Raw genomic sequence first — 27,243 nt, forward strand, 5'->3', positions numbered from 1 at the left:
TTCCTTTTTGGAGAGACAAACATTTTTGTTAAAAGAGGGACAAAGGAGAAGAAAAAGTTGGAACAGTCCTGCACAGTCGGAATGTGTAAATTATTGGATTACATGCAGGTTGTCTTTATAGGCCATCCATTTTAGAAGATATTTCCACTGTTTGAATGGTGAGGAGTAACACTTCAATTTCTCAGGTAAGAAGAAAGATTACAGTTTATTGTGATGTATTTTTCCAACTTTTGTTGAAAATGTACATGTATTATACATTACTACAGATGAGGGCATTTCCAGAAAGAGAGGTTTTCATTTACCCAGTAGCATTAATCAGACAAAAAGATAAAAAAAAAGATTTTTTTACTATGCAATTTAGTTATGTCCTTGGTTACATTCAGATGCTTAAAGCAGTGTATGCTTTTGATTCAGGAGGTACAGTAACCTCATCTGCCGGTTGAGCCATAAATGGAACATTAAATGTAATTTTCTCATATATTTGAACTTGTCCTTCCTGACAAAGGAGACAGAAAGCTGCATCTTGTTTCTGCTCCCCGGTCTTGAACATTTGAACATCTCAGGTCAACGATGTTAAAGCAAAAAAGACATTCTTACATTTTAAAAGTAGTATTTTATAGTGTTGACTGCAGAAATTTCAAATCAGCATTTGTGTGTGTATGTATGAGTGTGAATGCCGTGCGTGTGCTGGTGAATAGGTGAGCATGTGTTAGTGTGTGTGGTTGTGTTGTGCGGTTGTGTCATTGCATTTTATTTGTTGAGCTATATACTTTTGTTACGCTGTTGAATGTGAACAATTTTCAAAAATGTTTGAAAATTCACTGCCCAACACAGCATAAAATTTCTTTCTTTCCTTCATGTTTCCAAAAAAGCATATAGCCTACTTGATATTTATGCTAGGATCTTAAAGTTGTAGCGGGGTGGGGAGGGTTCCCATTCATGCTTGTATCCCACCTTTATCCAGAATACTCCACAGTATAAACCTGTGAATACAATGTAAAATACACAAACCTATATATAATTCCTCTCAACCATTAGATAGCAGATCACGTTACCAAATTTCTGACAACTCCAGCAAGGCATGAATTTAGTAGTTAATGTTTTTTTTCTTTTATGGTCCTTGGCTTTTCATTGATTTATATTCCATAATATAAAACACAATCTTCCCATAATAAATTTAATCTATAATACTGCAAGATACATTTAAGACATTTAACTTACAGCTTAATTGCTAGTACAAGCAAAGTATATCAACCCATCTTACATACTTAAAGACTTGCCATGTAGGAATGTAGGTATGTTCATTGGGGAGGCAGATGTTGGATGATAATGTGGTTTACCACACCAGTCTGACATCTGACATCTCATATGTCATGCGGAGTGCAGGCAGATGGTGTCTTTGACTCCTGCAAGAAGAAAATAGGTTACCCATTGTGATGGCTTGTTACTACACATTAGATCATATCTCACTGTAATGAGCATTTATCATTACGATACACCTAGACTTTTTAGAAAAATAGTGTCCTCAAAATCCCCTATTTATTCTATAATACAATAATAGGCGTTTCATTTAGTATCCATTTTCATGTACTTGTAGATAACGCGTTAAAGCTAAAAGGATTTGGATTATATTGAATAGTTTCTGTATGAGCATGTTTTCACTGATAAGATACATGTGAGGGAAATTATAATTTTTGCTCCCTTTCATTTTTCATAATGAATGTGTTTTGGGTGTAATAACGCACATGTACAGCTTTATTTAATGATGATTGATTAAAAGATGCGTTTATATCATTTTTGATTTACAAAGATATCATGTGCAAAGTAGGATCAAGAATAAAATAAATGCATGTGGAAGAAGAATATCTGTCCAATAAGAAAACCAGGGGATATTAAAGTCTTTCCTCTGCTTATGCATATCGATAATGCTATCTGCAGTGTTAATAACATTTCGTGATTACCAAAAGATTAGCTAGTAGTATAATACAGTATTAACCCCAGCATGGGCAATAATATAGACAATACTATTCCTTATTATCATTTTGTTGAGCTCAATAAAAATATTTATATTTATGCCTGTACTAGTAAAGAGTGTACTATTCTTGTTGTTGAACAGCAGATTAAGGTTGGAAACACCACAATTATATGTACATTTTAAGCATAATGTATTGCATGTTATTACACTTCTTAATGAGACTGGTTATAGCAATCACCGTAACAGATGTGTGCAATATATTCAAACTTGTGATCAATAAATACTGCACATCCAAAGGTTTTGTTGCTTTTAATTAATGAAAATCATTACTTTAGTTGTGACATCAAAGATTATCACTATCCATGTCGTGAAATAGTAAATGTCAAATGGTGAAGCTCTATACAGCAAACCAAGATGGCTTCCTTTTCAGGCAGGGGAAACCCTAGAGCAACTGAACCAGTTCTGTGGTGGATACACAAACCAAAAGCATATATACAAACCCTTCCAGTGATCAGAATCCCCAGTAGGGACCCGTTGCTCTACGCTGGTCCTTTTGGGCTCCAAAATAACATAATAAAATGTAAGATATTTTATATGCAGAGAAAGCTTTTATTAATAATTCAGTGTTTTTGCCTATTGACTGTGAAAATAATGTTCATCCATTCTTGGTGTATCATTAACATAAACACTTGGATATGAACAAAGGATGATTGACGAACTTCATGCAGTTTCTCAACCTCCTGTAGATTCTATAGAGTTCATTTGAATAATGCATCGACTTCAACATTTTATAATGCGTATTTCTTAATCTTACAGTAGTTGTAGGAAAATCCTGGTCTCTGTAGTAATCATAATCTTTGTCTATACTGTGTTGTTGTTTGGCACACACAGTCATAAAGTAAAAGTGATATTCTCTAATAGTAGGAAGGACTAGTTAGCTTTAACTTCTTAAAAATGCTTGAGGCATGAGCGTTTGTAATAAAAAACAGTGTCACGCTCACCTTTAAATATGTTATTTATTATATGGGAATGGGGGTGATATTGAGTCTGTGAGTGGAAAATCAGTGCCTGTCCCCATTAAATAACATGGGCACAAGTAGACAAGATAGCTGGTTGCATCCCCTCTTCCAAACCTGCAGTGGGAGGTGGTGTAGGCGGATGAGAGATTTTACAATACTGAAATCCAGCAGTTTGAGTGCAAAGTTCTCCTCTCACCTTTGTCATGGAAGTGGAAATGAGGAACAAGTACAGAAAGGCTGTGCTGCGTTTTCATTTTCCTCTATTTCACAGGAATAGAAATTAAGCAGTGTCAGTGTGCAGAACATCAACATTGGTTGGGTTATTCCAATGTCAAGCAGGTAGGATAAGGCTTATTGTGTTTCACAATCTTTCATGGTGCACAATTCATTTTTAAATCCAATTACCTCCTGCCCAATAGGCATATACAGTTCCCTTTAACAACCAGATCCTAACTAAATGCCCAAAACACCCAGATCCAATAGTGTTGACAGAATACCAGACAGCAGGGGTTCTCAACCCTTTTGGATATGAGGAACGGCAAGCTGGAAAAGAGTGGTGTCACAGCCCATTGGGGGTGTTTCCTGTCATTCACAAATCCAGCATATTCAATGTGGCAGATATGTTGGAAACAAGATGTCTCCTACTTGACTGGAAGTCCATTCTCAGTCTACAGGTGCACTGGAGGCATCACGTTTCCATATCACACTTGTTTACTTGGTGAATGGGGGGTGATGGGCTCTTGTCAGATAAGATTTTGCAGCCCGGTAGCCTACACTATGTGGCTGCAGCCCGGCCGTTGAAAATCACTGCCCTACAGCATACCACTATATCACTCTTTTCATATGCTGGTGATGCTGTCAGCAAATTACCTTGTACGGTGTTTCCTTTGCCTTTGAAGTGTGAGTTAAGTTGTGGTATCTCAATTACCTGCAATGGTGCAGTATTAAGCTTATGCAGGGGCAGGTTCTATTTTTCAAATGTAAAATGTTTTCTGAAGCCCTGACTGGGAAAGAGAGCTTCCTGACCTTGAAGGTTCATCAGTATGTAGTTTTTCACTTGTAATTGCAGGGGGCTTTCAAGACGGTGACTGAAGGAGAATATTTTTCCGCATGGCTAAATACACTGAGATATTCCCCCATGGGATTCTTTTTGATGTGAGAATAGCAGACTGCGCAGATGTGTGTTAGTGTGAGATAGATTTCACTTGTCAGTGTGTCTTGGTTACTTATGAGGGAGTTATTAATGTAACCCTGCTTCTCTGTTTATTGATGAGCATGCGTGTGTATCCACATACATTAATCTATTAAAGCTCATGTTTAAAGTCTTGACAGTACAGTGTATTTGGTAGTCTTCCTCTATCCCTCCTTGAGTAGGCAGTGATTTACTTTGTTAAGGTGTGACCTCATCATCCTTGCTCCATGATACCCCACCTCCCCCTTGCAGCAAGAGCAGACACCCTGTTATCACACACGCGCACACACACACACACACACACACACACACACACACACAAACATACACAGAACAGCAGCAGAGGGGACGAGGCAGGGCTTGGGAGATTTTCTAGTTTTATTTCCGGAAAATACATTTGTCTATCTCTGTGTGTGTGTGTGTGTGTATGTGTGTGTGAGAGTCTGTCTGTGTAGTGTGTGTGCACAGGAAAGACAAGCAGAGACAGACAGAGAGAAAGCGAAACAGGGAGGCAAAGGGGAGGGAGTGTGGATCATGCATGTGCATTAACTCAGCTCCAGCGGCACAGCAGCAGCAGCAGCAGCAGCAGCAGCAGCAGCAGCAAACAGAAACAGCAGCAGAATAGGAAGGAAAGAGAGAGAGGAAGACAGAAAGGAAGAGTTGGAGGGAGGGTAGTAGCAGCAGGCACAGGAACAAAAGCTGCAGAGGACTGCTTTCTATCTCCACTAAAAGAACATCGGAGGAGTATTAGAAGGAGGGGGTGGTCATGATAGTAGGGAGACAATAACGGAAGAGAAGAGGCACATTGTAGTCAGTGAGGACTGAAACCAAGGCTCTTCTCTTCTCTGCTCTCCATGTTTTTGGGGACTCAACGTACCATTGCCTTCGTCTCCAAACCCAAAGGAGGATGTCTGTGTCGGGGAAGAAGGAATTTGATGTGAAGCAGATCCTCAGGCTCCGCTGGCGCTGGTTCAGCCATTCATCCCAAGGTTCTGCTGGCAGTGGAGGTGGAGGTGGAGGTGGAGGCGGTGGCGGGGTGGGAGGCTATATCCAGCAGGATGGCCTAGACCACAGAGGGACGCCTGTCCAGGGCCGGCTTAAGAGTCACTCACGGGAGAGAGGTGTTGGAGGACTACGGAAGACTAACAGCCCAGTCCACAGCATCCTGGCGCCAACACCAGGGCCCACACCTGTGTATGTCAGAGCAGGTCAACAATCATGGCACCATCAGCAGAACAACATCCAGAGTCTCCAGGTCAACGAGGAATCTTCAAAGAGCAGTTCGTCGCCCAGCAGCACAAGGAAAGTGGATGCTAACACTGGCCAGGAAGATGTGAAGAACAGCATAGAGGAACCTGCAGATGTGGAGGCCAGAGAGAGGTATGACTGTTGGTGTTAGATACTTAGGAGACAGATCAGTCCCTTTGCATATGTGCTCAATTACCAGAAAGCAGATTACGTGATTTTGGGAACACATGGTTCTCTTACATTTCATAATATATAGCTGCTAAAAAAATCTGCATGTAATTGAGAAAGTCTGGTGCCTCAGGCAGCACCCCCGGACTAAAAAGTGTGAATGTTTTTTTTGTGATCAGTGAAGATGAGCACTACCCTACTATAAACAGTAAATGTTGTTTACTTAGCACAGAATACTTACTTACTTAAAATCTGTTTTCAATATTTCTGAGACTACATATATGAAGAGTATATCTGCAGCGTTTTAACTTCATTCAATATTGCACTGCCATTTTGTATGTAGATCCTTTAATTAAGCTAAGATTAAATTATCTGCACAGCTATCATTTTCCAGTTTACTCAGCCTCACCAGCTGCCACCATGGCTCACCTGGGGACAGCTCACTGTTATTGTCCACAGCATGTTAGGCAGGATAAACGAATAAAGCATCCTTTAATTATTTAGTGGACCAAAAGGCAAGGCCTTTTCCGCCCCCTTGTATGTGTTGTAGCCCAGATTACAAGCACGGTATGACTTTGGCCTTTAATTTTTTACACATCACACTAATTCATTCTTCCATACAGTTACGAGTAGATAGTGGGAAAGAGCCATTACATCACATAACACGTACTTGACATATAAAAAGAGGAAGCAGTGCAATATAGACTGCCACTACAACCACTTAATAAGCCAGAGTTATCATAGCTAGTGGATGGCACATGTTCTATTCTCATTTTTTATTTTCTCCCGAAATCCTTTTACAAACCTTGGCACATGTCAGGGTCATAAATGTTTTTCCAGCCATAAATCCCACCCCCTGCTTTACTAGGTTGTCTTCTGTGTGATCTTACATCTTCCAGGAAGTAAACAGGTTATAGATGTGTGTGTGCGTGTGTGATGTCTGGCAAAATACTGAAAGCTCCTCACATCTAGGATGAAAAGATCCAAGTGTCCTTTTATCTTGTCTGTGACATTCTAAGGTGATTGGTCCTTAAGCTTTGCTGATTCCTGCGTGCTTTTGTTCCGTGCACCTGGTGATGAAATGAACAATGAAAGTGAACCTGGGCCTTTGTTTATGAAACAAAGGGACAGGTTCACTTTCACCGTGATTGGACAGATAACTGTAAATACATACTCTCTGTTTACGGCCAAAAATATGCCAATATGGATTCAATGTATACCACGGGCAGTGGACGGTTGAGTTCCCTGGAAAGAATATGAATTATTCTGAGTTAAGATACAGTTTTGGAATTAACTTGACGCTCTGGTCTTCATGCTGGCATAATTGGCAGATGTTCATGTTTTGGGGTCCTTGTGTGTGAAAAGTGCATGCATAAAAGATGTGCCTCACCGTAAAAATGTGTAACTCTCTGGCTCTTAGGAGAACCTTGAGTTCAGGCTGGCCATGTAAAATACAGAACCGCCATCCTAATTTGACAATGATACTGAAATATTAAAATGGTTCTGCTCCATTGGATCATAAAATACACCCTTGGCCTAGCTGTACTTGATTGTAGTGATATCCATTTATGAATTTGATAATCAGTGATGTAACCTGACCGGAAAAGTCTTTTCCCACCCAAACTGTTAACAATGTACACAGTAAATAAATCTTCCGTTCTAAATAGCAGGGTAGCATTAAGACTATTGACAGAAAGTTCCATCACTTCTTACTTCATATAAATAAATTACTCATCCTGTCACCAACTGCTTTACATAATTATTAAATCTGTGTTTTCTGATTATTCAGTGGCTTGAATAGCAAGAAAGGCAGCAAGTTGTTTTGACATTAGTACTTGTCATGAAAACACATGCGTGTTGCATGATGCCACTTTTCAATCAACATTGTGTTTAATGGAAACGCAGTCACTCGATCACTGTGAAAGACTAGTGGGTGGAAATGATGGACAAGCACTGCGTCTGTAAATGTACAAAGTTGCACAGTGAAGTAGTGACTGTGTGACACACCATGGCTTGCATAGGCGGCTAAGCAGATGTGTGGATGTCACTGAGATATGCACATTCATTTACTCCACCAGCTGGGTGGCCCTATTACGTCTCACATCATAAATCCTTGACACATAATTTGTCACAATCCCTCAGGCTGAATGTAGAAATGAGCTCTGCCGGCAGTAAAAAGAAAAATACAAAAATTTTCGCCGTTCTTCTGTATTTGGAAAATAGTTGTCAGTCATTTTGTGCTACATGCCCCTCAGTGATTAGTTTCATTCACACAATGTCTACAAGAACAACATCCCATCAGTTTCTCCCATTCTTTCACTGATTTGGTTTCTCACTTTTGTTATAAATATTTGAGATTGTTGTCAAACTGAACCAACTGACAGAGGCAATGGAAACAGCTCATCTTAACTAGTGGGTGTACCTTATTGCAATAATATGGTAAAAGTATACATTCAGGATTTTGCTTGACTTGAAGAATTTACATATAAAATGCTTGCTAAGGATGAATCAGAAATGTACATGTTCACATTAATCGACATGTATCTGTGTGGCAGGAATGTTGCAAACATTAACAATGAGCTAATGAAACATTATATTTAATGTAGTTAATTATGTTTTGTACACAGCACATTCTAAAAACCTGCGTGAGTGCCATTAGTACTGAAGATAACTCAAAAAACTCAGTGATTCATTTATGTTGTCGTCTATTTATAGTTATTCTCGTTCTCTTAGGTTTCTCATGAATTTAGTTAACCTGTTGTTAAATCAAATGTAGTGTAGTAAATAGGATATTATACCTTGTTGTTTCCCACCCTTGCTCCTAATGTCCCTGCATCTCTATATTCTGTATATATGGTCTGTCCTCATGACTCTCATTCAAATAACCTATTCCTATCGTTGGCAGAGAATATACGACTGAAGTTAACCTGAATGGAATGGAAACCCTGACCTCTCGCACATAAACACTAACAGAGGCTTGAGTCAGCTGGCTTTTAGTTTGAATGATACCTCAATTCCCTCTCCATCCCCTTGGAAAAGAAATACCACCAACTCTCCCCCTGTCAACAGCGGTAATTCAGATATTTGTTGGATGCCTCATAACACCACAAGGCTTATAGGGTCTCAGTCTGTGGAGGTGTCCTTAAGATGCTGTAAATTGCAAAATACAGTATGTGTTGTAATCTTAAAATAAAAGGCATTAGGGGAGTTTGTAATAGCATATAATTAATTCTGAATGTTCTGTAACTTAAACACTAAATCAGCATTCTGTACGGGACAAGGCCATCTTGGATGGAAGCTAAAGATTAAGCCAGAGTTTTCAGTAGCACTTCTTTTGCTTTGAACAGTTGTAAGAAGAGCTACTGCAGCAATACATGGTGGACACATTCCCTAATTTCTGTTCAAATGCGGATCCATGAATTTTACATGGGTACTATTAGTAGGGGCCATGACTTAGAGGCACTCACATCCAGCAATTTGCATTGAAAAAGAATCATATAGGCAACAACTGTGATCAGGTGATTTTTGTTTCTATAATATGCACAGTTAGAATTAAAAAAAAAATTAAGGTCTGTGATAGGATTTTGGAAAAATGAATACATTTTTACTAAATTATTGAATTAAATAATTCATCCAGTTTTAGGGTCCCCTCAATTTACATTAATATATTAGAACTTATAAGTCTTATGGTTTTAGGCCCAAAAAGCTAGATAGGTTGCAAATGCATCTAGGATCTAAATACCTAGATATATAAATATCTAAAATATATAGTAGACCATGTGCACAAGGACCCACTGCTTTAATAACATGGATTCATTTGTTTACGCCCTAACATCAGATGTAAATAAATTATAGAGAATCCAACAATAATGACATTCTCAAACACTATGTGACTTAACTTGCCATCAGCAAAACAGTAAGGAGCTTTCTGCTAAGATCTGCACATTTTTCACTTACAGGAAGCCCCCAACCCCCAGCACATACACACACACACACACACACACACATACACACATACAGTACATACACACAATATACACCAAATTCCTCAGCATTAGAATGCAGAGCTCAGCATTGTAATCGCAGTTAATCTACAAATAAGGAATGGAAATCTCAATATGGAAGTAACATTTACCATACCAATGAAAATGACCATGCTTGTACCTTTTCAAGGCAGCCCCAGCATTAATATGCTGTGCTTCGCGACATATAAAATGTAGTATTTATTTTGAAACATGTTCATCCTCTGGCACATTATTCCTCCGCAGCTTCAAACAGATATCTCATTTATGTGTCTAAGTCAGTTATGAAAAGTATCCTTATTAAACTAACATTTTGACTGATGATTTTTCATTTTCACTGTGCAAGATTTAACTCCTCTTGACGTGATATTCAAAACAGGAACCAGTATCCCACCTGAGATGTTAATTATTTGTTCACAGACATTGTGCTGACATGACTTCTCCACTTTTTCTTTACAACATGTGCGGGTTTTGGTAAAAGCGGAGGGGAAAAGCTATAAGAAAGTAATATTTTTATTTCTCCTCATAGCTGTGGCAATTTTCCTCTGCACTCCCTTACATAAAGGGCCCACCAGCCACATGCGGAGCAGATTCAAAAGACTACATTTCCTCCATCATTATCAATGTTTAGGTGGCATGTTCGGTATAACAATGGCATCAGAAGAAGAATGTCTGTCTGAGCCATGTGAGATAGTGAAAGTGCAGAGAAAAAAATCTATTTCTGCACAGTTATCATCTCAGCCTCACTGCCAGGATCAAGTTATTACAGTCAGTGTATATATTTCTCTCCGCACAAAGCTGAATAGCAGTATACTGACTGTCAAAGTACAGAGGCATAAAGATCTCATGGAATACATAGATTTGGCACATGCTCCATGAGGCTTTGTAGGAGATGTTGGATTCTCAACCCAAGCTACTGAGTAGCCTTCAGGGGCAAATGGCTGTTATAATACATTTTGAAAGAGACATTTCCCATTTGGCCCAGGCAGGCACGACTTTCCCTCTTCTAGAGGGATGGAGTTGACACTAGTTGGAATAAGACTGAGATTCTCAGCAACACGTCTGACTCACAACCTTTAGCTAGGGGCTAATCTGAGTTGACGAAAGCACATCTTGAATTGTCTAACCCTTCATCTGGGAGGGCAGTCTCAGCACAGTGACAAGTCAGACTGATTAGAGCAGACGGAACAGAGGAAGGGACATTTAACATGATATTTATAAATAATCCTTCTGTATTATTATTATTATTATTATTATTATTATTATTATTATCATGTCATATCAAGTGTGTGTTTTCTTCATATTAGCTCTGCATCTGTCTCTGTTCCCAATGTACAGCCTACAGGCTCCTAGTCTTGACAACACAGGCAAGAACCACATAGCCTCGGCTTCACCTGAATAGACCTCTGAATTTGCAGGGTCTTTCTTGGATCCAATTAGTCATGGTGAGGTGTGATATCTTTGGAAAGGTGTGAGGATCAAACAACAAGACCTCAGGTGACATGTGCAGGAAACGTCATGTGCACTGTAGAATAAGGTGGGATGAGAAATAGAAGCCCAATGTGCTTTTCTATTCTGTTTTATTCTTTTTTTTATAGACTAATTTACCATCTCATTGTTCTAGGAATGGAAGTTGGCACATTTAAATAGTTTATAGACTATGAGAAATCTACAAGTCCTGTTCGGCTCTGTGACTCTCTTTGAGTTGCTTAGTAATTTGCTATGTGCAGCAATGTCCCTACAGCAGTTTTTCCGGAGTAAGGTGTCCTCTGGCTTTAGTGCCTCAATAAAATTGGGCTATACCTTTGATGATCCAACCCCCTACTGAAAACGAAGCATACACCTCAGAGAAATTTACTGCTCCCTTGAATGTGATACCAAAGCAATTAGTGTCTGTGAGATTGGTAGGCATGAAAATCCTTACAGCATGCCTTGGAGCCAATACAAAGGCAATGCATCTCAGTTTTATAGCCCCATTGCTTATTCGGTCTTGTTTGGTGTTCCTCTCCAAGACTCCAGAGTCAGTGGGGAATTATTGTGACAGGGCAATAAATCACTCTTGCATTTAGCATAAAGTCTCCCAATAAAGATTAGACTATAGGATACTACAGTGACCAGAGGGCAATATAAACAATTCCTCGAGGGAAAATTTTGTTGCTTTTGGTAAATAAAAGAGGAGAAAGTCACACACTCGGCTAAAAAGTTTGTAATAGTTTGTTAATCAGGACATCAATAAAAGCCCCCCATCCCTCCTGTGTTATCAGTCTTATGTGCCAATACATTGAGTTGCCTAGCATTACAGGGTTTTCAGTTGATTTGTATTGACAAATCTATAATTTCACTAATTTATGCAGCTCTCATGAGTATGAGTGGGTACATAAAGTGTCACTTTAAATAACAGTGACATTTTTTCTTGAGCACCATCAGTCTTGCAAAAGGACCTGAGATGACAGTGAATTCTGTGGGAGAGGATGCTTGCGTCTGTTTATGTAGCGTAACAAACAACCCTAAATGTCAATGAGTGGACTTGCTCTGTGAAGGACACAAGTGACTGGGCAGCATTATTTGCCACGACTCTGGGGGATTACTTGGATGCCTGTAAAACAGCATGTAATCTAGCAGCCTGTGGGGACAGGGACTCAGCCTCGCCACAATGCGGTGAGGAACAGGCTTGTTCACTTGTTAAGTCCCTGTCATTGGAAAACACACGTGCACGCACAGATATGCAGGCGCACACAGGAACAGACACAAAGGCATGCACACATGCAGAGACTGGGACATTGTGTCTGGAAAGCTGTTACATAGATTGTGGTTCTTGCTTGTCCCATTGGACTGCAGCGCTTAGTTATCCACTTATGTACGGAGTTTAGTCCATAACAGTTTTAATTTCAGCTTAGAGTGGCAAGAAAGATGCAGATGCACCTCAGGGAGTAGAGGATTCAGGAGTGCCATGTGTCCAAATAAGCCCATTTGTGTCTTCCAATAATTTGTCGCTTATCTTGCTGCGGACAGATTTTTGATTTTTATTTTTCTATTTCATATTTATGATAATGGACAGGGAGAGGAAACAATGAGTGAAATTAATTAATTTGTTTAGTGAATTTGTCTCACTAAATTAAAATGTCCTTGTTTATTTCACCTGAAATGTCTAATGAATTTTTTGTCTGAGTTTTGTCAAGTCTTCATCATGTAAAATTACTGCGTATGGCTTACTTTATCTTCTCTCTCCAAATTAAATAGTAAAGGGAATGCATAATGCAGCAAAACCCCAGCAAAGTCTTCTGTTCATTTAGAAGAGATGACATGCAGTCTTCTTAAGAGCAAATTGCCCAAATGTTGTTGCAAAAGTGCAACAATTTAAATTAAAATTTGTACACAAAAGGCGCAAAATGTAAAATGCTATATTTCTACAGACAGGGTCCATTGCATTGGTCCAACATTCCTCTTCTTTTCCTCCTTCCTTGCTTGTCTTCACACAGGTTGGCTCTGAGCACCTTCTCCAGAATGAACACCAACTCCTCTGATGAGTTTTTCCAGGCCACAAATCATGCAGAACAGACTTTCCGCAAAATGGAGACCTACCTCCAGCACAAGCAGCTGTGTGATGTCCTCCTGATAGCAGGGGAACATAAGATTCCAGCTCACAGGTAGGTGTTTGTGCTTCTGTCCGCTTTGATTTCATTAATTACACCTGCATCGACTTTGGTTAGGAGATGCTGAAGCTCATCTGGATTCACTTCATTCAGTCGTCGATGCGCACGTTCAGGTTTTGGTCTGGACCTCAGTTTGGATACCGAAACATATTTTGTCAGTCTGATCCATCTGAGGAATTATTGGATAATCTGTGAAATGCAAAAAACGATTCTTCTGCTTTTCAGGTGACAATTGACAGGAAAGATATGCAAACTCCATGTTCACTGTTTTGCATCCAAACAATGTGCACTGCTGTGATCTCATTACCCCTCTGCCCTTCCTCATTTCCACATTACATTTGAGACGTGGAAGAACACTGTGATCCGCAACATGGAGATGTCAATATTTAGGTGTCTGGCCCTTAGTTTAATGGCAGAATTGAACAGATCACATGACAGCCCCTGAAAGCTGTGCGCGCATCTATCCACAGGCAGATTTTGCTAGTTCATCCAGACAGACTCATGAAACGGAAACCAGAATGCTCCACAGAGAGACAAAAAAAGTATCAGTGACTGACCTAGTTTGGTAGAATTATCAGCTTTCTGACTGCCTGTTTCAATGTATAGTTGCTCATAGAACACAACCAAGTAAAGCAGGAATGGTGCATAGGCACAATAAATTACGCATGATATAATATTGTATGTATATATATTTATATATCTACGTTAGAAACCAGAACATTATGGAACAATGGATGTAGACGGTTGGACTCACTTGATTCCTTGTATTGTGTTGTCATATGATCTCTATTTCCCTCATGAGTCAACCAGTGTGTTATGAAAGCTAGACAAAAGAGATAACATAATTAGAAATCTGACCAGAGAAGCTATTAGAAACATGAAATATGTGGGATAATTTAATTTATCATACACTGACAAAGTGGAATGATACGGAACGGTTAATTACTCAGTTTCTCATAGTGATGTCAGTGTAAAAGCACACAAGCAGTATATAATTGTCAGGAACAGTACTACATGGAATTGTTACACCAATAATACAATGTGATACAGTACACTGAGCAGATATGCCCTTTCTTATGAGTTACATTTCAGGACACGAAACACAATCTCAGGATTGATTCACTAACCACTTTAATCCACATATAGATCTCCCACGGACACGTAATCTGTACTGTACAGTACAAGAACATCAATTCACTGCGTTTGCTTTGTGTCAGACTGGTACTGAGTGCTGTGTCGGACTACTTCGCTGCTATGTTCACCAGCGACGTGAGAGAGGCAAAGCAAGAGGAGATCAAGATGGAGGGAGTCGATCCGGAGGCTCTCAGATCTCTGGTTCATTTTGCCTACACTGGTGAGTGCTCGTAAAGCCATTCACTGGCTCGTGTAAGTAGTTATGAGACTTCAGAAATCCTGGGTTGGGCTGACTGGCTGGACAGCACTTCAACATCATATTGCTTTATTTAATTACTTAGTAAGTGTTGTTGATTGATATTTCCACAATATTTTAATTGTGAAATATGGTAAAATAACATAATGATGATTATCCAGTTTATTTTGCTGTTGGAGGTTGCAAAATAAATTATGTATGGATGATACATTGAAAGATATTTTTAATACAAAAACTGCTTTAGTTTAATGCCTCAGCAATTTAAAATTGTAAATAAAATATTCCTCACTATGGGAACTTGGATTGTTTATACTGAAGTGTGATTAAAATGTTGATAGCAACACTTCTCCCACAGCTGTGTTTACCATTAAGGCTGCCTCTAGTCGTGACATAAAAATATATTTTCCTTGTCCTGACATTGTAGGTGTCCTTGAGCTGAAAGAGGAGACCATTGAGAGTTTACTGGCAGCCGCTTGCCTCCTCCAGCTTTCACAAGTCATCCAGGTTTGCTGCAACTTCCTGATGAAACAGCTTCATCCCTCCAATTGTCTGGGAATACGCTCCTTTGCAGACGCCCAGGGCTGCGTGGACCTGCTCAATGTGGCTCATAACTACACCATGGTAGGAGGGCGAATAGAACTAGACCACATTTACATGGCTGGGTGGGCTCAATTATTTATTTTGTAATACGGGATTGCACTCTTACAGTGACTCTTCATTGCATGAATACACAAGGGAAGCTGTAGTAATGAGAGCTATAACAGTATCAAGAGTATTTAAAAATTTTGTTTAATTACCACCATATGTACTTTCACATGAAAGGCAGCCCACTGTGAATCAAATGAACTCTGCTCTACATAAGCTATGGTACTGACAGGATTTACTCAGAGCCCTTTTCCAGTGTGTGTCTAATTTTTATTGTCCTCATATAAACTCTGATTATACCCTGTGTAATTACTATTGTTTTGCAAAGTCAGTAAATGCAATATGTACATCATGGCTAAGTTGACTGTATATAACAATATTTATCATCATCCTCTGTTTGAGGCTAATTCATTTAAATAACCTGTCATACATAACCTGTAAAGGAGTGAACTGTCTTGGTTATTTTTATAATCTAATTTCAGCAGAGAAATAGGTGGCATCCACATTTGAATAGAAATTGAATAGTTTCATGCTTTCACTTTATCTAATTTAGTTATGTGGCTGTCAGCAATGCTGCGCATTGATTAGCGCACTGCCAGACTTGTGAAATGTGTATATGTATACACATATGCGAGGAATATTTGCATTGGATTAAGATTCATGCACATGTTTATCAGATAACGTTTTGCTGGCCGTGCAGAAGTGACAGCGCGAGGCAGGCGTTATCTCCTAAAGGACATCTGCTCAGCCTGTTTACGTAGGCCCCATCCAGGACCAGGAGGTTAATCTAATCATCAAACTGCACAAGAGGGCCAACTTCCTGTTCAATCACTTCAGTAATGAGCATCGAGAGCTGTGGGCTTCCTGGAAGTCCATCCTCTGGGTTCTGAGTGGAGCGAGTTGTGTTTCGATAAGCTTGTTTTTCCTGGTTGAGCATGGCAGCAGAGACCCGCCTCTGACTTCCTTTTCCTTTATGAGCGAGTTACCCTCTTTGTGTTGCAGTCGATAAAAATGTAAGGTTTTGTTGTTTGGTGTATTTTTCAGCAATAAGATTATGTATATGTACATCTGTCATGTTACAATATAATACATACAGTTTATATGAAAAAAATACTTAAGCCATAAATACTTACTTACTTAATACCCAATTTTACAAAATAACAAAATAAAGCAGTCTGTCTTTACCAGCCTCTGCAAATTGCACAGTAATTGAAAAGTTCTTGAAAGGTAATTCTCCAAGCCTCATGCCGATTAAACATAAGCGTTCCTCCTCCTTAGAAAACACTGTTATTACACAATTACTCTTTTGCAGTTGTTAAATCAATTAGTATCCTCTCCCGCTGATCTTGTTTTCTGAGCAGTTTACTCACTTCTGAGTGACACATCCTTTTAGATGCTTATAAAACAAACTCGGTTGAGCTTTCAATTTTGTTGTCAGCTGTTCGGGACTGGTAATTACAATTAATTGGTCTAAACCAATGTCAGAGTTGGATGGAATTTCTCTCTCAGGGTTACCATAGCAAGATCAATAGATGTCCCTCATTTCATTAAGGCTGTCTGTGTTAAGCTCTTAAAACCTGCTCTCATAATAGATTGGGCCAAGACACTGTAATTTGTTGCAACTTGATGATCAATAACGCACTTGTTTTTCTTAATTGTTGAGCATCCTTTCTACAGTGAGTGTTTAATGTGTTATTGAAGTTATTCTGGCAGCTTAATAATTAATGCTCAGATGCCTTGTGCAAAATGGAAACAGGGCGTGATTATGGCCACGGATTACTCTGTATGTCTTTCAAGTGTTTTAATGTTGGAGATAACATACTGTAGAGGAGCAGGGAAGGGAGGGCATTTATATAGCATCATCTCTAATGGAACAGCCCAGAGACAATGTCCTTGAAGACGTAGCCATGCAGGGCCGTAATATAGTCCGGGCTTCTGGCCAGTAAATGGAAGATCAATCTTTAGTAAAGCAATAGTGGACAGCTTCCACAAAACCTGGAGCTGGACACTGCATTGGTGTGATGGTAATATGCAGTGCCTTTCTGTTTCTCAAAAGGCTTATTATAAAAGCTTAATGGTGTCACATATAATCAGCAGCAAAAATGCCTTATAAGCCTATGAAGAGGCCTTTTTTGGAGATGCTTTGTGCCAGATTGATTTGTAGCCTGCTGTTGTGTGGATCATTTTATTTAGTGGGCTAAGTGAAACAGATGACAGTTTCATTTGCTCATTCACAATGTTTGAGAAATGGAGAGTATTTCACTGTGGTTATCAGTTATGTAGGAAACTGTCGATAGAAACATTTAAATTGGCTTTCTCTATATACTTGCATTGATTTTTCTTGACCTCTCCTGCCATTTGGTCCTTATAGGTATAGAAAACAGCACACATGCACACAGACACACACTGCTGCACCAAGTGCCCTCCTCAGCTAATGACTGATGATTATCTGCCTCCTTCCCATCTCCTCTTTGTTCCAGGAACACTTCCTGGAGGTCATTCAGAACCAGGAGTTCTTGCTGCTCCCCACGGCGGAGATTGTTAAGCTGCTCTCCAGCGATGACATCAATGTCCCCGATGAGGAAACCATCTTCCAGGCTTTGATGATGTGGGTGCGGTACGATGTCCAGCATCGACAGCAGGACCTCGGGGTGCTTCTCGCCTTCATCCGTCTGCCTCTTCTTCCTCCACAGGTGAGAAAGTGGGTAAACGGGTGGAGGCGGAGGTTAAGCAAAAAGGTCTAGTCAGGATCATACACAGGGTTCGAGTTATAATCTGAGCTTCGTGGGGGTCTCTAATATACTACTTAACGGCGGCGGGGGGATCATTGCTTATTAAGTGAGTCAACATTTCCCTTTCTCACACACACGCCAACGCACAAACACACAGAGCAGTCCACTACTTGTCCCAGATGTCTGTGATATTGCAACAGGGTGTAGGCCTACTCACACTAGGCAATCCATTAAGTTTCAATCGCCTGAAAAAATGCCATCAAAGACAATTGCTCAAGCAGAGACCGCAATTCCACCCTTTGGTAATATTAAAGTGTCATTATTTGACGCACTCCTTGCACACAGTAGCAAGCATATTATCATTTGTAGCACTATTGGAGGATACAATAATACTAAACAAATAAGCTGCAGTCAATACAGAGTTATACAGTAGGCTACAATACAACTTAGTTCATTTTCGCGTGTCGCAGTCTCAACCTGTTCGATCAAAACTGTGCGCACGATAGTGGCTGATGGTGGAGAAGTGCAGCCATCCTGTCAGTCATGAGATGCGCAGCTTAGTTCATTTAAGTCTGTTTATCTAGTTTATGTAAATAATAGTAGGTACTAATTAAAATGAAAAATACATTATTTGTGATTAAAAATAATGGTTGTTGATAAATCAATTAGAGACCCCCACAGATGATTTTACTTCTTCCATGGGAGCTCAGACCATCTTTATGGGAGCTGAGCTCCCACTGGCTCCCACTAGCTCGAACCCTGATCATACACTTCTGCTTTTGCTTGAGTTTGTAGCTGACAACTATGTAAGTCACAAGACCTCCCGTGTCCTCACAGTCAACAGGACATATTTGCCTCTGTGAGTCTGTCCAGGGTGCAATCTGCTGGATTAGTCTGCAAAATGTCAGAAAATGGTAAAAATGCTCACAATAATGTCCCAGAATATGATGTATTCATATGGCTTGCTTTGCCCAAGCAACTGTGTAGAATCCAGAGATATTCTATCATATAAGACAAAGTACAATAGCAAATCCTCACAGCTGAGATGCTGGAACCAGGGAATTTTAAGAACTTTTGCTTGAAAAATGACTGAAACGATTGTGGAGTTCAGTTCTAAAAACGATAGTCAACTTACAAATCGATCAATCGACCACTTGTTTCAGCTTTAAGTCCCAGATATTTACTGCTAGAGAACCACCCAGTACACCTTCGGTCTTCCAACTGACCACTGAATGGCAATGAACTACTGCACTGTCAATAGTCACTTAGTTTATGTTAGTGACTAAAAACATTCTCGCCCCACAGTGATAAATCAAACTGACAGTATGATGGCTGCACATGAGTTTTTATATGCATTGTCAGGCTATAAATAGCCTGCTCATGTTTGAATTATTGCTGTTTTAAACACTGCAGCTCATGTTTTATGAATGCAGTATTTCTGAGAGGTATTGTTTTACAACTGTGTCATCCCAATTTACATAACATCAAACCCAGATAAAAACATTTTGGCAGATATAAAGTATGAAGTTATCTCCCTTTTTATGTTAAATCAGCTTTCTTCTCACTGACAGATTACTTTATAAAATTAATTATGCACAATTTTATATTTCTCTCTACATTGGGTGAACCCACAACATTTTTGTTTGCAGACATTAATAAAGTATGTTTTTATGAATGGAAAAAAATGTGAAAAATATGATACGCAAGTTATCTCATCCATTGGCTGGGGAAATATTGTTCGCTGTGAGGCAAATAAACAGAAATGAATCATTGTACTTGTCAAAACTGGTACTGTATTTGGTTGAAACGGAATAGATGAGCAGAGTAGTGCCACTGACATTACTTGCAGGCATAACAAGATCAATAAATATATACAAAACCTTCATTTCTTTAAATTTGGATTGCAGTCCTTCTTATGTAGTCTATTAATGTGATTCCCTGAAATGTAGCTCCTTGCAGATTTGGAAAACAACAAGATGTTCTCTGATGATCTGGAATGCCAAAAGCTGCTGATGGAGGCCATGAAGTACCATCTTCTGCCTGAGAGACGTCCCATGTTTCAGAGCCCGAGAACCAAACCTAGAAAGTCCACTGTGGGTGCACTTTACGCTGTAGGAGGGATGGATGCTACCAAAGGTATGACCCACAGGCAGCAGTTACCAAACACACAGCAACACAATTTATTTAAATTGTAATACTTGCTGTGCCTGTGGTTTTAGGCTCCACCACCATAGAGAAGTATGACCTGCGGACTAACACTTGGGTCCAGGTTGGAGTCATGAATGGACGCCGGCTGCAGTTTGGTGTGGCAGTGATAGACAACAAGCTGTATGTGGTCGGAGGGAGGGATGGCCTCAAGACGTCCAACATGGTGGAGTGCTACAATCCGGTCAATAAAGTGTGGTCCACCATGCCCCCCATGTCAACACACAGACATGGACTTGGTGAGTGTGTCTTGCGTGACAAATGTAGCTCCACTTATTTCAATAAAAAGAAAGTAATAACTGATAAAATTATCTAATAATACGGACATAAAATATATGCTTTGTTTAGGCCAGTGAATCACATTAGAATCATGATTCATGATTGTCAAAGATCCACATATGATGTTATGTGTAGTTTTCTAATATTTGAGTAAAATTCCTTCTAACCTTATGTTTTCAGAGGATGTTGACAAAAAAACACAATTCTAAAAATGATTTCATTTGCTGACATGATATACAAAAATCCCACATTTCTTTTTGAGATAGACCTTTGATATTTTCCCATTCCCCTATCAAAGCTTGGCAGGCAGTGCTGGTCCTGTACTTCCTTACCCTTCCCTGCCCAATAAATCTCATATCAGAAGCATTTTGATTTACAGTTGAAACAGGTCTTGGTAACAGAACAGCGAGATCTTGTCAAAGCATTCAGCTCACTCACCCAGTGTGGTCGGCGGTATCAGCGAGCCCAGGGGATCACACTGTACAGATTACCTGTGTTGTCTTTGATCTTTCCTGTAGCAACTATCTCTCACTGTGTTGCTTGTGGCATGCATATTTTGAGGCTGAATATATTTGAGCTTAGTGTCTACCAACATCCCTGCCCATTGGCCATTGCCTGCTGTGTACATTATGGGTAAAGCCAAGAAGAAGTAGTTATTTTATTATTCCAAAACCACCTGTCAGTAATAAAAGAGAGTTTCACTACGAGAATTGTTTCTGTCTGACAGTGTTTATGTCATTTGAGGTTCTCTGAATGCGGTCTTGTCCTCATGTTACCCCAAAATAATTGAACTCTCACCAAAGGAAATAACGGTGGTAATATAAAAATGCATTGTGTTAAAACATCCCCTGCAATATTTCTGGCGAAAAATGATTTCTTTGACATGACTTTGGGGAAGAGGAACAACAATGCGTTTTTAGTCTTCCTGTTTTCTGAATAGATGTGGTCAGCTGTATGACTCACTCTGCTCAGTTCTAAAAGGAGAAATGTACCTCCTGCTCCGCTCTCTCCAAGATATGTTGCAAGAAAAAAGCGTTTGATTTTGGAAATGTCATTTCATTTCTTCACATTGATTATTCGCAAACGTGTTGTTTATATTACCTTGTGCTTCACAGTATGCTTCATGATGAAAAGGAAACTGCTTTGTGTGATTTGGAACTATAGGATAGATTATAATTTTAGTTTTGATATTTGTGTGACCGTACCCCAATAGTTGAAGGTTATACACATTACAATATACACACAATAGAATTATTATCATGACATAAAATGTTCCCAAATTATTTGTAATGCTAATGATGATTACAAGTGTGCTTTACTTTTGCATAAACAAATACACATATTAATACACAAGTATGAAGCACAAGTATGTATCATTGGTCATCTATTGACACCATTTTGACAAAGATGTACATTTATTTCTTGTTTGCATTCATATAGGAATTGCTGTGCTGGAGGGCCCCATGTATGCTGTGGGAGGCCATGATGGCTGGAGCTATCTCAACACAGTGGAGCGCTGGGACCCGCAGGCCAGACAGTGGAACTACGTGGCCAGTATGTCAACACCACGGAGCACCATGGGAGTCACAGCACTCAATGGGAAGTAAGTTGCTCTATCGAACCTGCAGACCATCCCAACTTGACTTAAAGACAGAATGATGTTATGATGATGTTATGTTTGTAAACATAACATTCAAAGTTGGCCCTGTAACCTGCTAGCAACTGTTTTTTGGAAGTATTGAAATAGAAAAGCCGATACTTTAGCAAGCTAACTGCCGGCACCTACCTGCCCAACAGAAAACAGACCAATTCCACGTCGCTCTTCATCCCCATCCTCTCCTTCAGTGCTCGCCAGCTGGTGAAATCCCCAGATTTCCTCTCGTCTTGGAACAAGCTTTGCCATTTTGCCTCGCTGTATTTGCATTTTGTAAACCACCATTTTTCAGCTTCCTCTTCGATGCCTGCTTACAATCTGGCACCTGGTTGCTACGTTTTCCTGCACTCACACCCGCGCTGTTGGCTGGAGGCTACACACTCACTGCCCAAAGGTTTACGCCCAGAAACGTCCTGTATAGCGCAAAATAAGAAAATACAGGCAGAGGGCAGGGTCTGTGCAGAAAGAGACACTATCACACACTCTAGTGGGTCTTAAGTGATGATTGACAGGGATTTTTTTGTATGAGTCTATACACAGTTTTTTTTAGGAAAATCCTACTCATTCTTCCTTTAATACTAAAATGTTCAGCCTCTTTGAGGTATGTTGTTGTCTTTCTACTTTGAAATATGATGAAGCCTGGTTGAGATCACTGGCATCTGGAAAGCCACAACAGACACTGAGGAGGCAGACAAGTGTGCACAATTTACAGTTAAAAAGGAATGCTAGTGTGACTGCATGATTTAGAAAAGGCCGTCTGCCTTAAATACCAGTTTGCATCTTAAATGTAGATCACTATATACAAGTCTATTACACAATCATCTTGTTATTATTTAGTTTATGTCCACCATTAAATCTTTTGAAATATGGTTTGCAGACTAAACTAAAATTAATAAAAATGAAAAACTGAAAAATCTATAACACTTGCTTTGGAAAATGGTCAGTAGTAATGTAATACGTAACTTGGGATATAGCAGTAACAGACATGTAAGTCATGTTATGTAACTCACTGAAGTGCAGCATCAGTGCAGTAAGAGTTTGACAATGTTATACTTGAATGCAGAATCGAACCTTTGTGGTCTGTCTGAGATAAACCACATGAGACTGTGTAGTAGTCAGCAGCTCGCAGCAAAGGCTGGACTGATTAGTGTGGTAATTTATACAGCGCAATCTAGACTCTATAAAAGCAAAACACTTTATGTATTTGTATGTATTAAATGCCTTACAACACCATTTGAAAGTAAATTAAGCAAAGAACAGACCGGCTCTCTGCCTAATTTAAATATGTTTGTGTGCCGAAGGAGAGAAGAGGCTGCTGCTCAGCTACATCCAGTATCCAGTGTTGAAGTCGATGCTGAGTTATTTCTGCATCTAGGTCAAAAATAGACAACAAGGAAACTGTTTCCCTAGCCTCTACTTTCTTGCTGTCGGGCCTGTGAGCTACAAGCACTTAAAAGACTGATGTGATCTTTCTGGGAGAGAACACTCTCAAGGAAAGGGTCTTTGAAAGATGCTGTCCACTGTTCATTGCTGTATCTTATAAAATCTGTCACATTATCACTGTTCTGTCATTGTTTTTACAAACATGTGAGCTACTCCTGCCAGATCCAGTAGTACAGAATGCACATGTCAGAATTTTTGAGATTTTGAACCCATTTTGTTTCTCAGATTGTTTGCAATTGGGGGTCGAGACGGCAGCTCGTGTCTGAGGTCAATGGAGTGTTTCGATCCGCACACCAACAAGTGGAGCATGTGTGCTCCCATGGCCAAGAGGCGAGGAGGAGTGGGTGTGGCGACATACAACAACTTCCTGTATGCTGTAGGTGGCCATGACGCCCCTGCGTCCAACCACTGTTCTAGACTCTCCGATTGTGTAGAGAGGTTGGTCCTTCTCTGGAAAAAACATACAAATGTTGCGTAAGCAGTTTAATACTGCAGTTGATTAAATTCGGTCATGGGTGAGGACGAGGCTCCAGGCTTTCTCATAAGAACAAAGGGCAGTTAAACCCACCCTGTTCCTGCATTTTTAGACATGTCTATATTACACTGCTTGATACTCCACTGAAGAGATAATAGTTTCCACACATAGTTAAATTTTACAGTTTCTGGCACCATCTGGTGGCCATAATATCCTCCTGAATCTGAACCCGATGAGATTCTCTGTAGAACACTTGCAGTTGTACACTTTTAATAAATTCAATTATTTGTTTGTAGGATGGGAACACAGGTGGTATATATTTTCCACCATATGATGTTTCATTTAATGTTCCACACGTTCCCAAACTTTCTAAAATTGTGGATGATTAATGTAAACAGATATCCTTGTTTGATTTCTACATTCTGTGACAGCAGTTCAGTGAAACAGTGATTTTACTCACTGCAAAGCATTTAAAATAATTTGTATTGTTTTTTTTAATAATTGATTAGCCTCTTGTAATAATGTAGCAGTGTCCAACAACAGTATTTTGCATATATATGATTAATAATATTGTATGGAGACTCACTTTAACCAATATCTCCTATCAAATCATTTACTAGCTAGTGCATATTTAGTCACACATTTGTGAGATTATGTCTGTAATCTCATTATAAAGTGTTATCGGTACTGTAGTTGCATATACTGTTTAAATATATCATACTTAACAATTTACTGATTGTAGATCACATTCTATCACATAATTTTTTGTGTTATTTTGCATAAAGCTAATATAAAACTGCTTAAGGCAGCTCCAAAATTTGGTAGTACCAAGTTCCAGCAAGACATGACTGAATGTTTGAACATTTAAATGACTTCATTACCCAGACACCATTGAAATAAATCATGTGTCTTCATTTTCCTAATCTTAGTGGTCGACATGGTGAAAAAAATTACTTTATTCAGCAACTTGTATCTGCACTGATGAGTCCAGCTCTCTCTGGCCCGCCAGCTGCCATATTTGCTTTTAAGTTTCAATTTGGTTCTCTGTCTGTGCCACTGGTGACCACTCAGACATCATTAAAGAGGGCAAACATGAGGATGTTGCATTTAGAGGGGATGGGACACTCACTGGGATCCACCTGAGACTGAGGCTGATTGGATAAATTCATTATTACAAAAAAAATGGTTTCAACATACCAACCATAATGCAAAAACAGTCATTTGACCGAATATTGCAATTATAGGTATGACCCAAAGACAGACACGTGGACAACAGTGTCCTCCCTCAGTGTTCCCCGGGACGCGGTGGGTGTTTGCCTGCTGGGTGACCGGCTTTATGCTGTGGGTGGATATGATGGCCAGTCATATCTGAACACTGTCGAGTCCTATGATGCACAGAACAATGAGTGGACTGAGGTAATCACATCAACCAAAACTAATTCATCACAACTACACAACACAGTTTTGTGTTTTAGAAAGAAGTAAAGATATTAAGATGCAGATTCACTTTGAGGGAACTTTTGACATTTAAAAATGTTAAAATGTGCTTGTTTTGGCTGAGTTAGTTATATATAACATCATCGTTCAAGAGCAAACATCTACTTAAGTCACTGAATATCAATATTTTATAGCTTGCTTTTTGCAATGTGTTTTTCCAGTCATGACTTTGTAACCCTCTTATCTGCAGGAAGTAAATTGGGATTTTTTGAAAACAGCCTCAGATGACAGGCTGCACGTTAACCTCTCTGTCTTCCTGTAGGAGGTCCCTCTCAACATTGGCAGGGCAGGCGCCTGTGTGGTGGTGGTGAAATTGCCTTGAGCATTTTGTCTCACGGCAGCATGGGAAACAAATGAGAGCAGTGAAGAAGAGTGGACAAACAAAACAAGAGATCAAGGACACATCCTTCGAGAGTCATGTTTTCACCCCCCCCCCCCTTTAACTCGGCTCTCCAGATTTTTCAGAGGGAAACGCAAACAGAGCCTTGGCCATAAAGCATTGTTTGAGTCATTAGTGGACATATCTGCACACAGGGGAAGACTGTACATTCTCCACATTCTCAACCGATCACTAAATTTTCATAGTCTTGGCTAAGCCGTAGCAAGTGCCAAGCCTTTGTTGTACTCGTTTGTTATACTAGTTTTATGAAAAGTTCTGTGTATGTCTGTAAAATTTAATGTAAAAGTTACATTTTGAGTAAACAAGCCTGAAGGTTCGTTTAAATCTATACAGATACTTTTCTTATCAATGTCATCACATACAGTATATTTTGGGGTTTATATTTCACTTTATAGCCACACAAACAAAAATTGTTACAAAACATAAATGTAATCATGTACCAATGTCTTTCCTTAGTGGGTGGTCTGAACATATTTTTACTCTTAAGGGAAGAAGACCACTGTGAACACTGAGGGTGATGAGTTTGTTCAGACTGGCTTGAAGAACAGGAACGAAATCAAACTTTTTGCTAAATAATATATTTCTTTTCTCTCTTTTCAGTTCTTTTTATTGAGCCTGTAGCTACAGAACACCAAAGTCATTTGCTTGTCTTTGCAGTCTTGTTACTCATTAAATAAAGGTTTGCAAAATTGTGAATTACAGAAAATATATCATATTGATATTTCACATGGCTGTACAGATTTTGTGAACTTTCCGAAACTACATTTGTGTTGATAGAATCATGCCTAAACTACTGCACTCTGGTGACTACAGTTATTACGATTCTTTTGTCTTTGTTTCTGGGCATGCTAGCTGAGTGAGTTGTTCTATTTGATTTCTGCAGTATTATATATCAAGATGACTGTCTGTTCTGTATTTTTGAGGATATGATGCCTTTTGGCCTCATTCTGCACAAGATACCCATTGGATTTACCCAGAAGAAACAGCAAACTATGGCTAAGTGGCACCAGGTGCACCCAAACCAGCTGTCTGAGGTTATAAGAGAATTCCAAGCACCATTTTACACGTGCAGAACTCACAAAGCAGATTTTGAGTTTGCTCATAAAAGTTGAACATTACCAACTTTATCACAGTGAGAACAATTTGCAACTGTAACTATAACAAAATGTGCCAAATGTGACTTTTTATGCTTTTATCATAATTTTGTACAGCATGCAAACCTACAAATAAAAAGACTTCAATCTTC

General features: G+C 39.4%; 1 protein-coding gene across 2 annotated transcripts; it reads left to right on the forward strand.

Moving 5' to 3' along the window:
* Positions 1-28: 28 nt before the first annotated feature.
* klhl4 (kelch-like family member 4) lies at positions 29-27,243 on the forward strand. Of its 2 annotated transcripts, XM_038699814.1 has the most exons (12): positions 29-185; positions 5,090-5,566; positions 13,104-13,271; positions 14,495-14,631; positions 15,092-15,288; positions 17,793-18,005; positions 19,994-20,180; positions 20,264-20,488; positions 21,969-22,131; positions 23,851-24,063; positions 25,345-25,516; positions 25,860-27,243. In XM_038699814.1, the coding sequence occupies exons 2-12, from the start codon at positions 5,094-5,096 to the stop codon at positions 25,917-25,919; spliced, it is 2,208 nt and encodes a 735-aa protein (XP_038555742.1). In that variant the 5' UTR covers positions 29-185; positions 5,090-5,093; the 3' UTR covers positions 25,920-27,243. The 2 variants fall into 2 exon arrangements, with proteins under 2 accessions (XP_038555742.1, XP_038555743.1); XM_038699815.1 differs by lacking the exon at positions 5,090-5,566 and having other exon boundaries at positions 31-185.

Source organism: Micropterus salmoides, unplaced genomic scaffold (assembly GCF_014851395.1).
Source record: "Micropterus salmoides isolate LMB-PRFRI ecotype aquatic unplaced genomic scaffold, ASM1485139v1 Ms_hic_scaffold_5, whole genome shotgun sequence".
Lineage (NCBI taxonomy): Eukaryota > Metazoa > Chordata > Actinopteri > Centrarchiformes > Centrarchidae > Micropterus > Micropterus salmoides.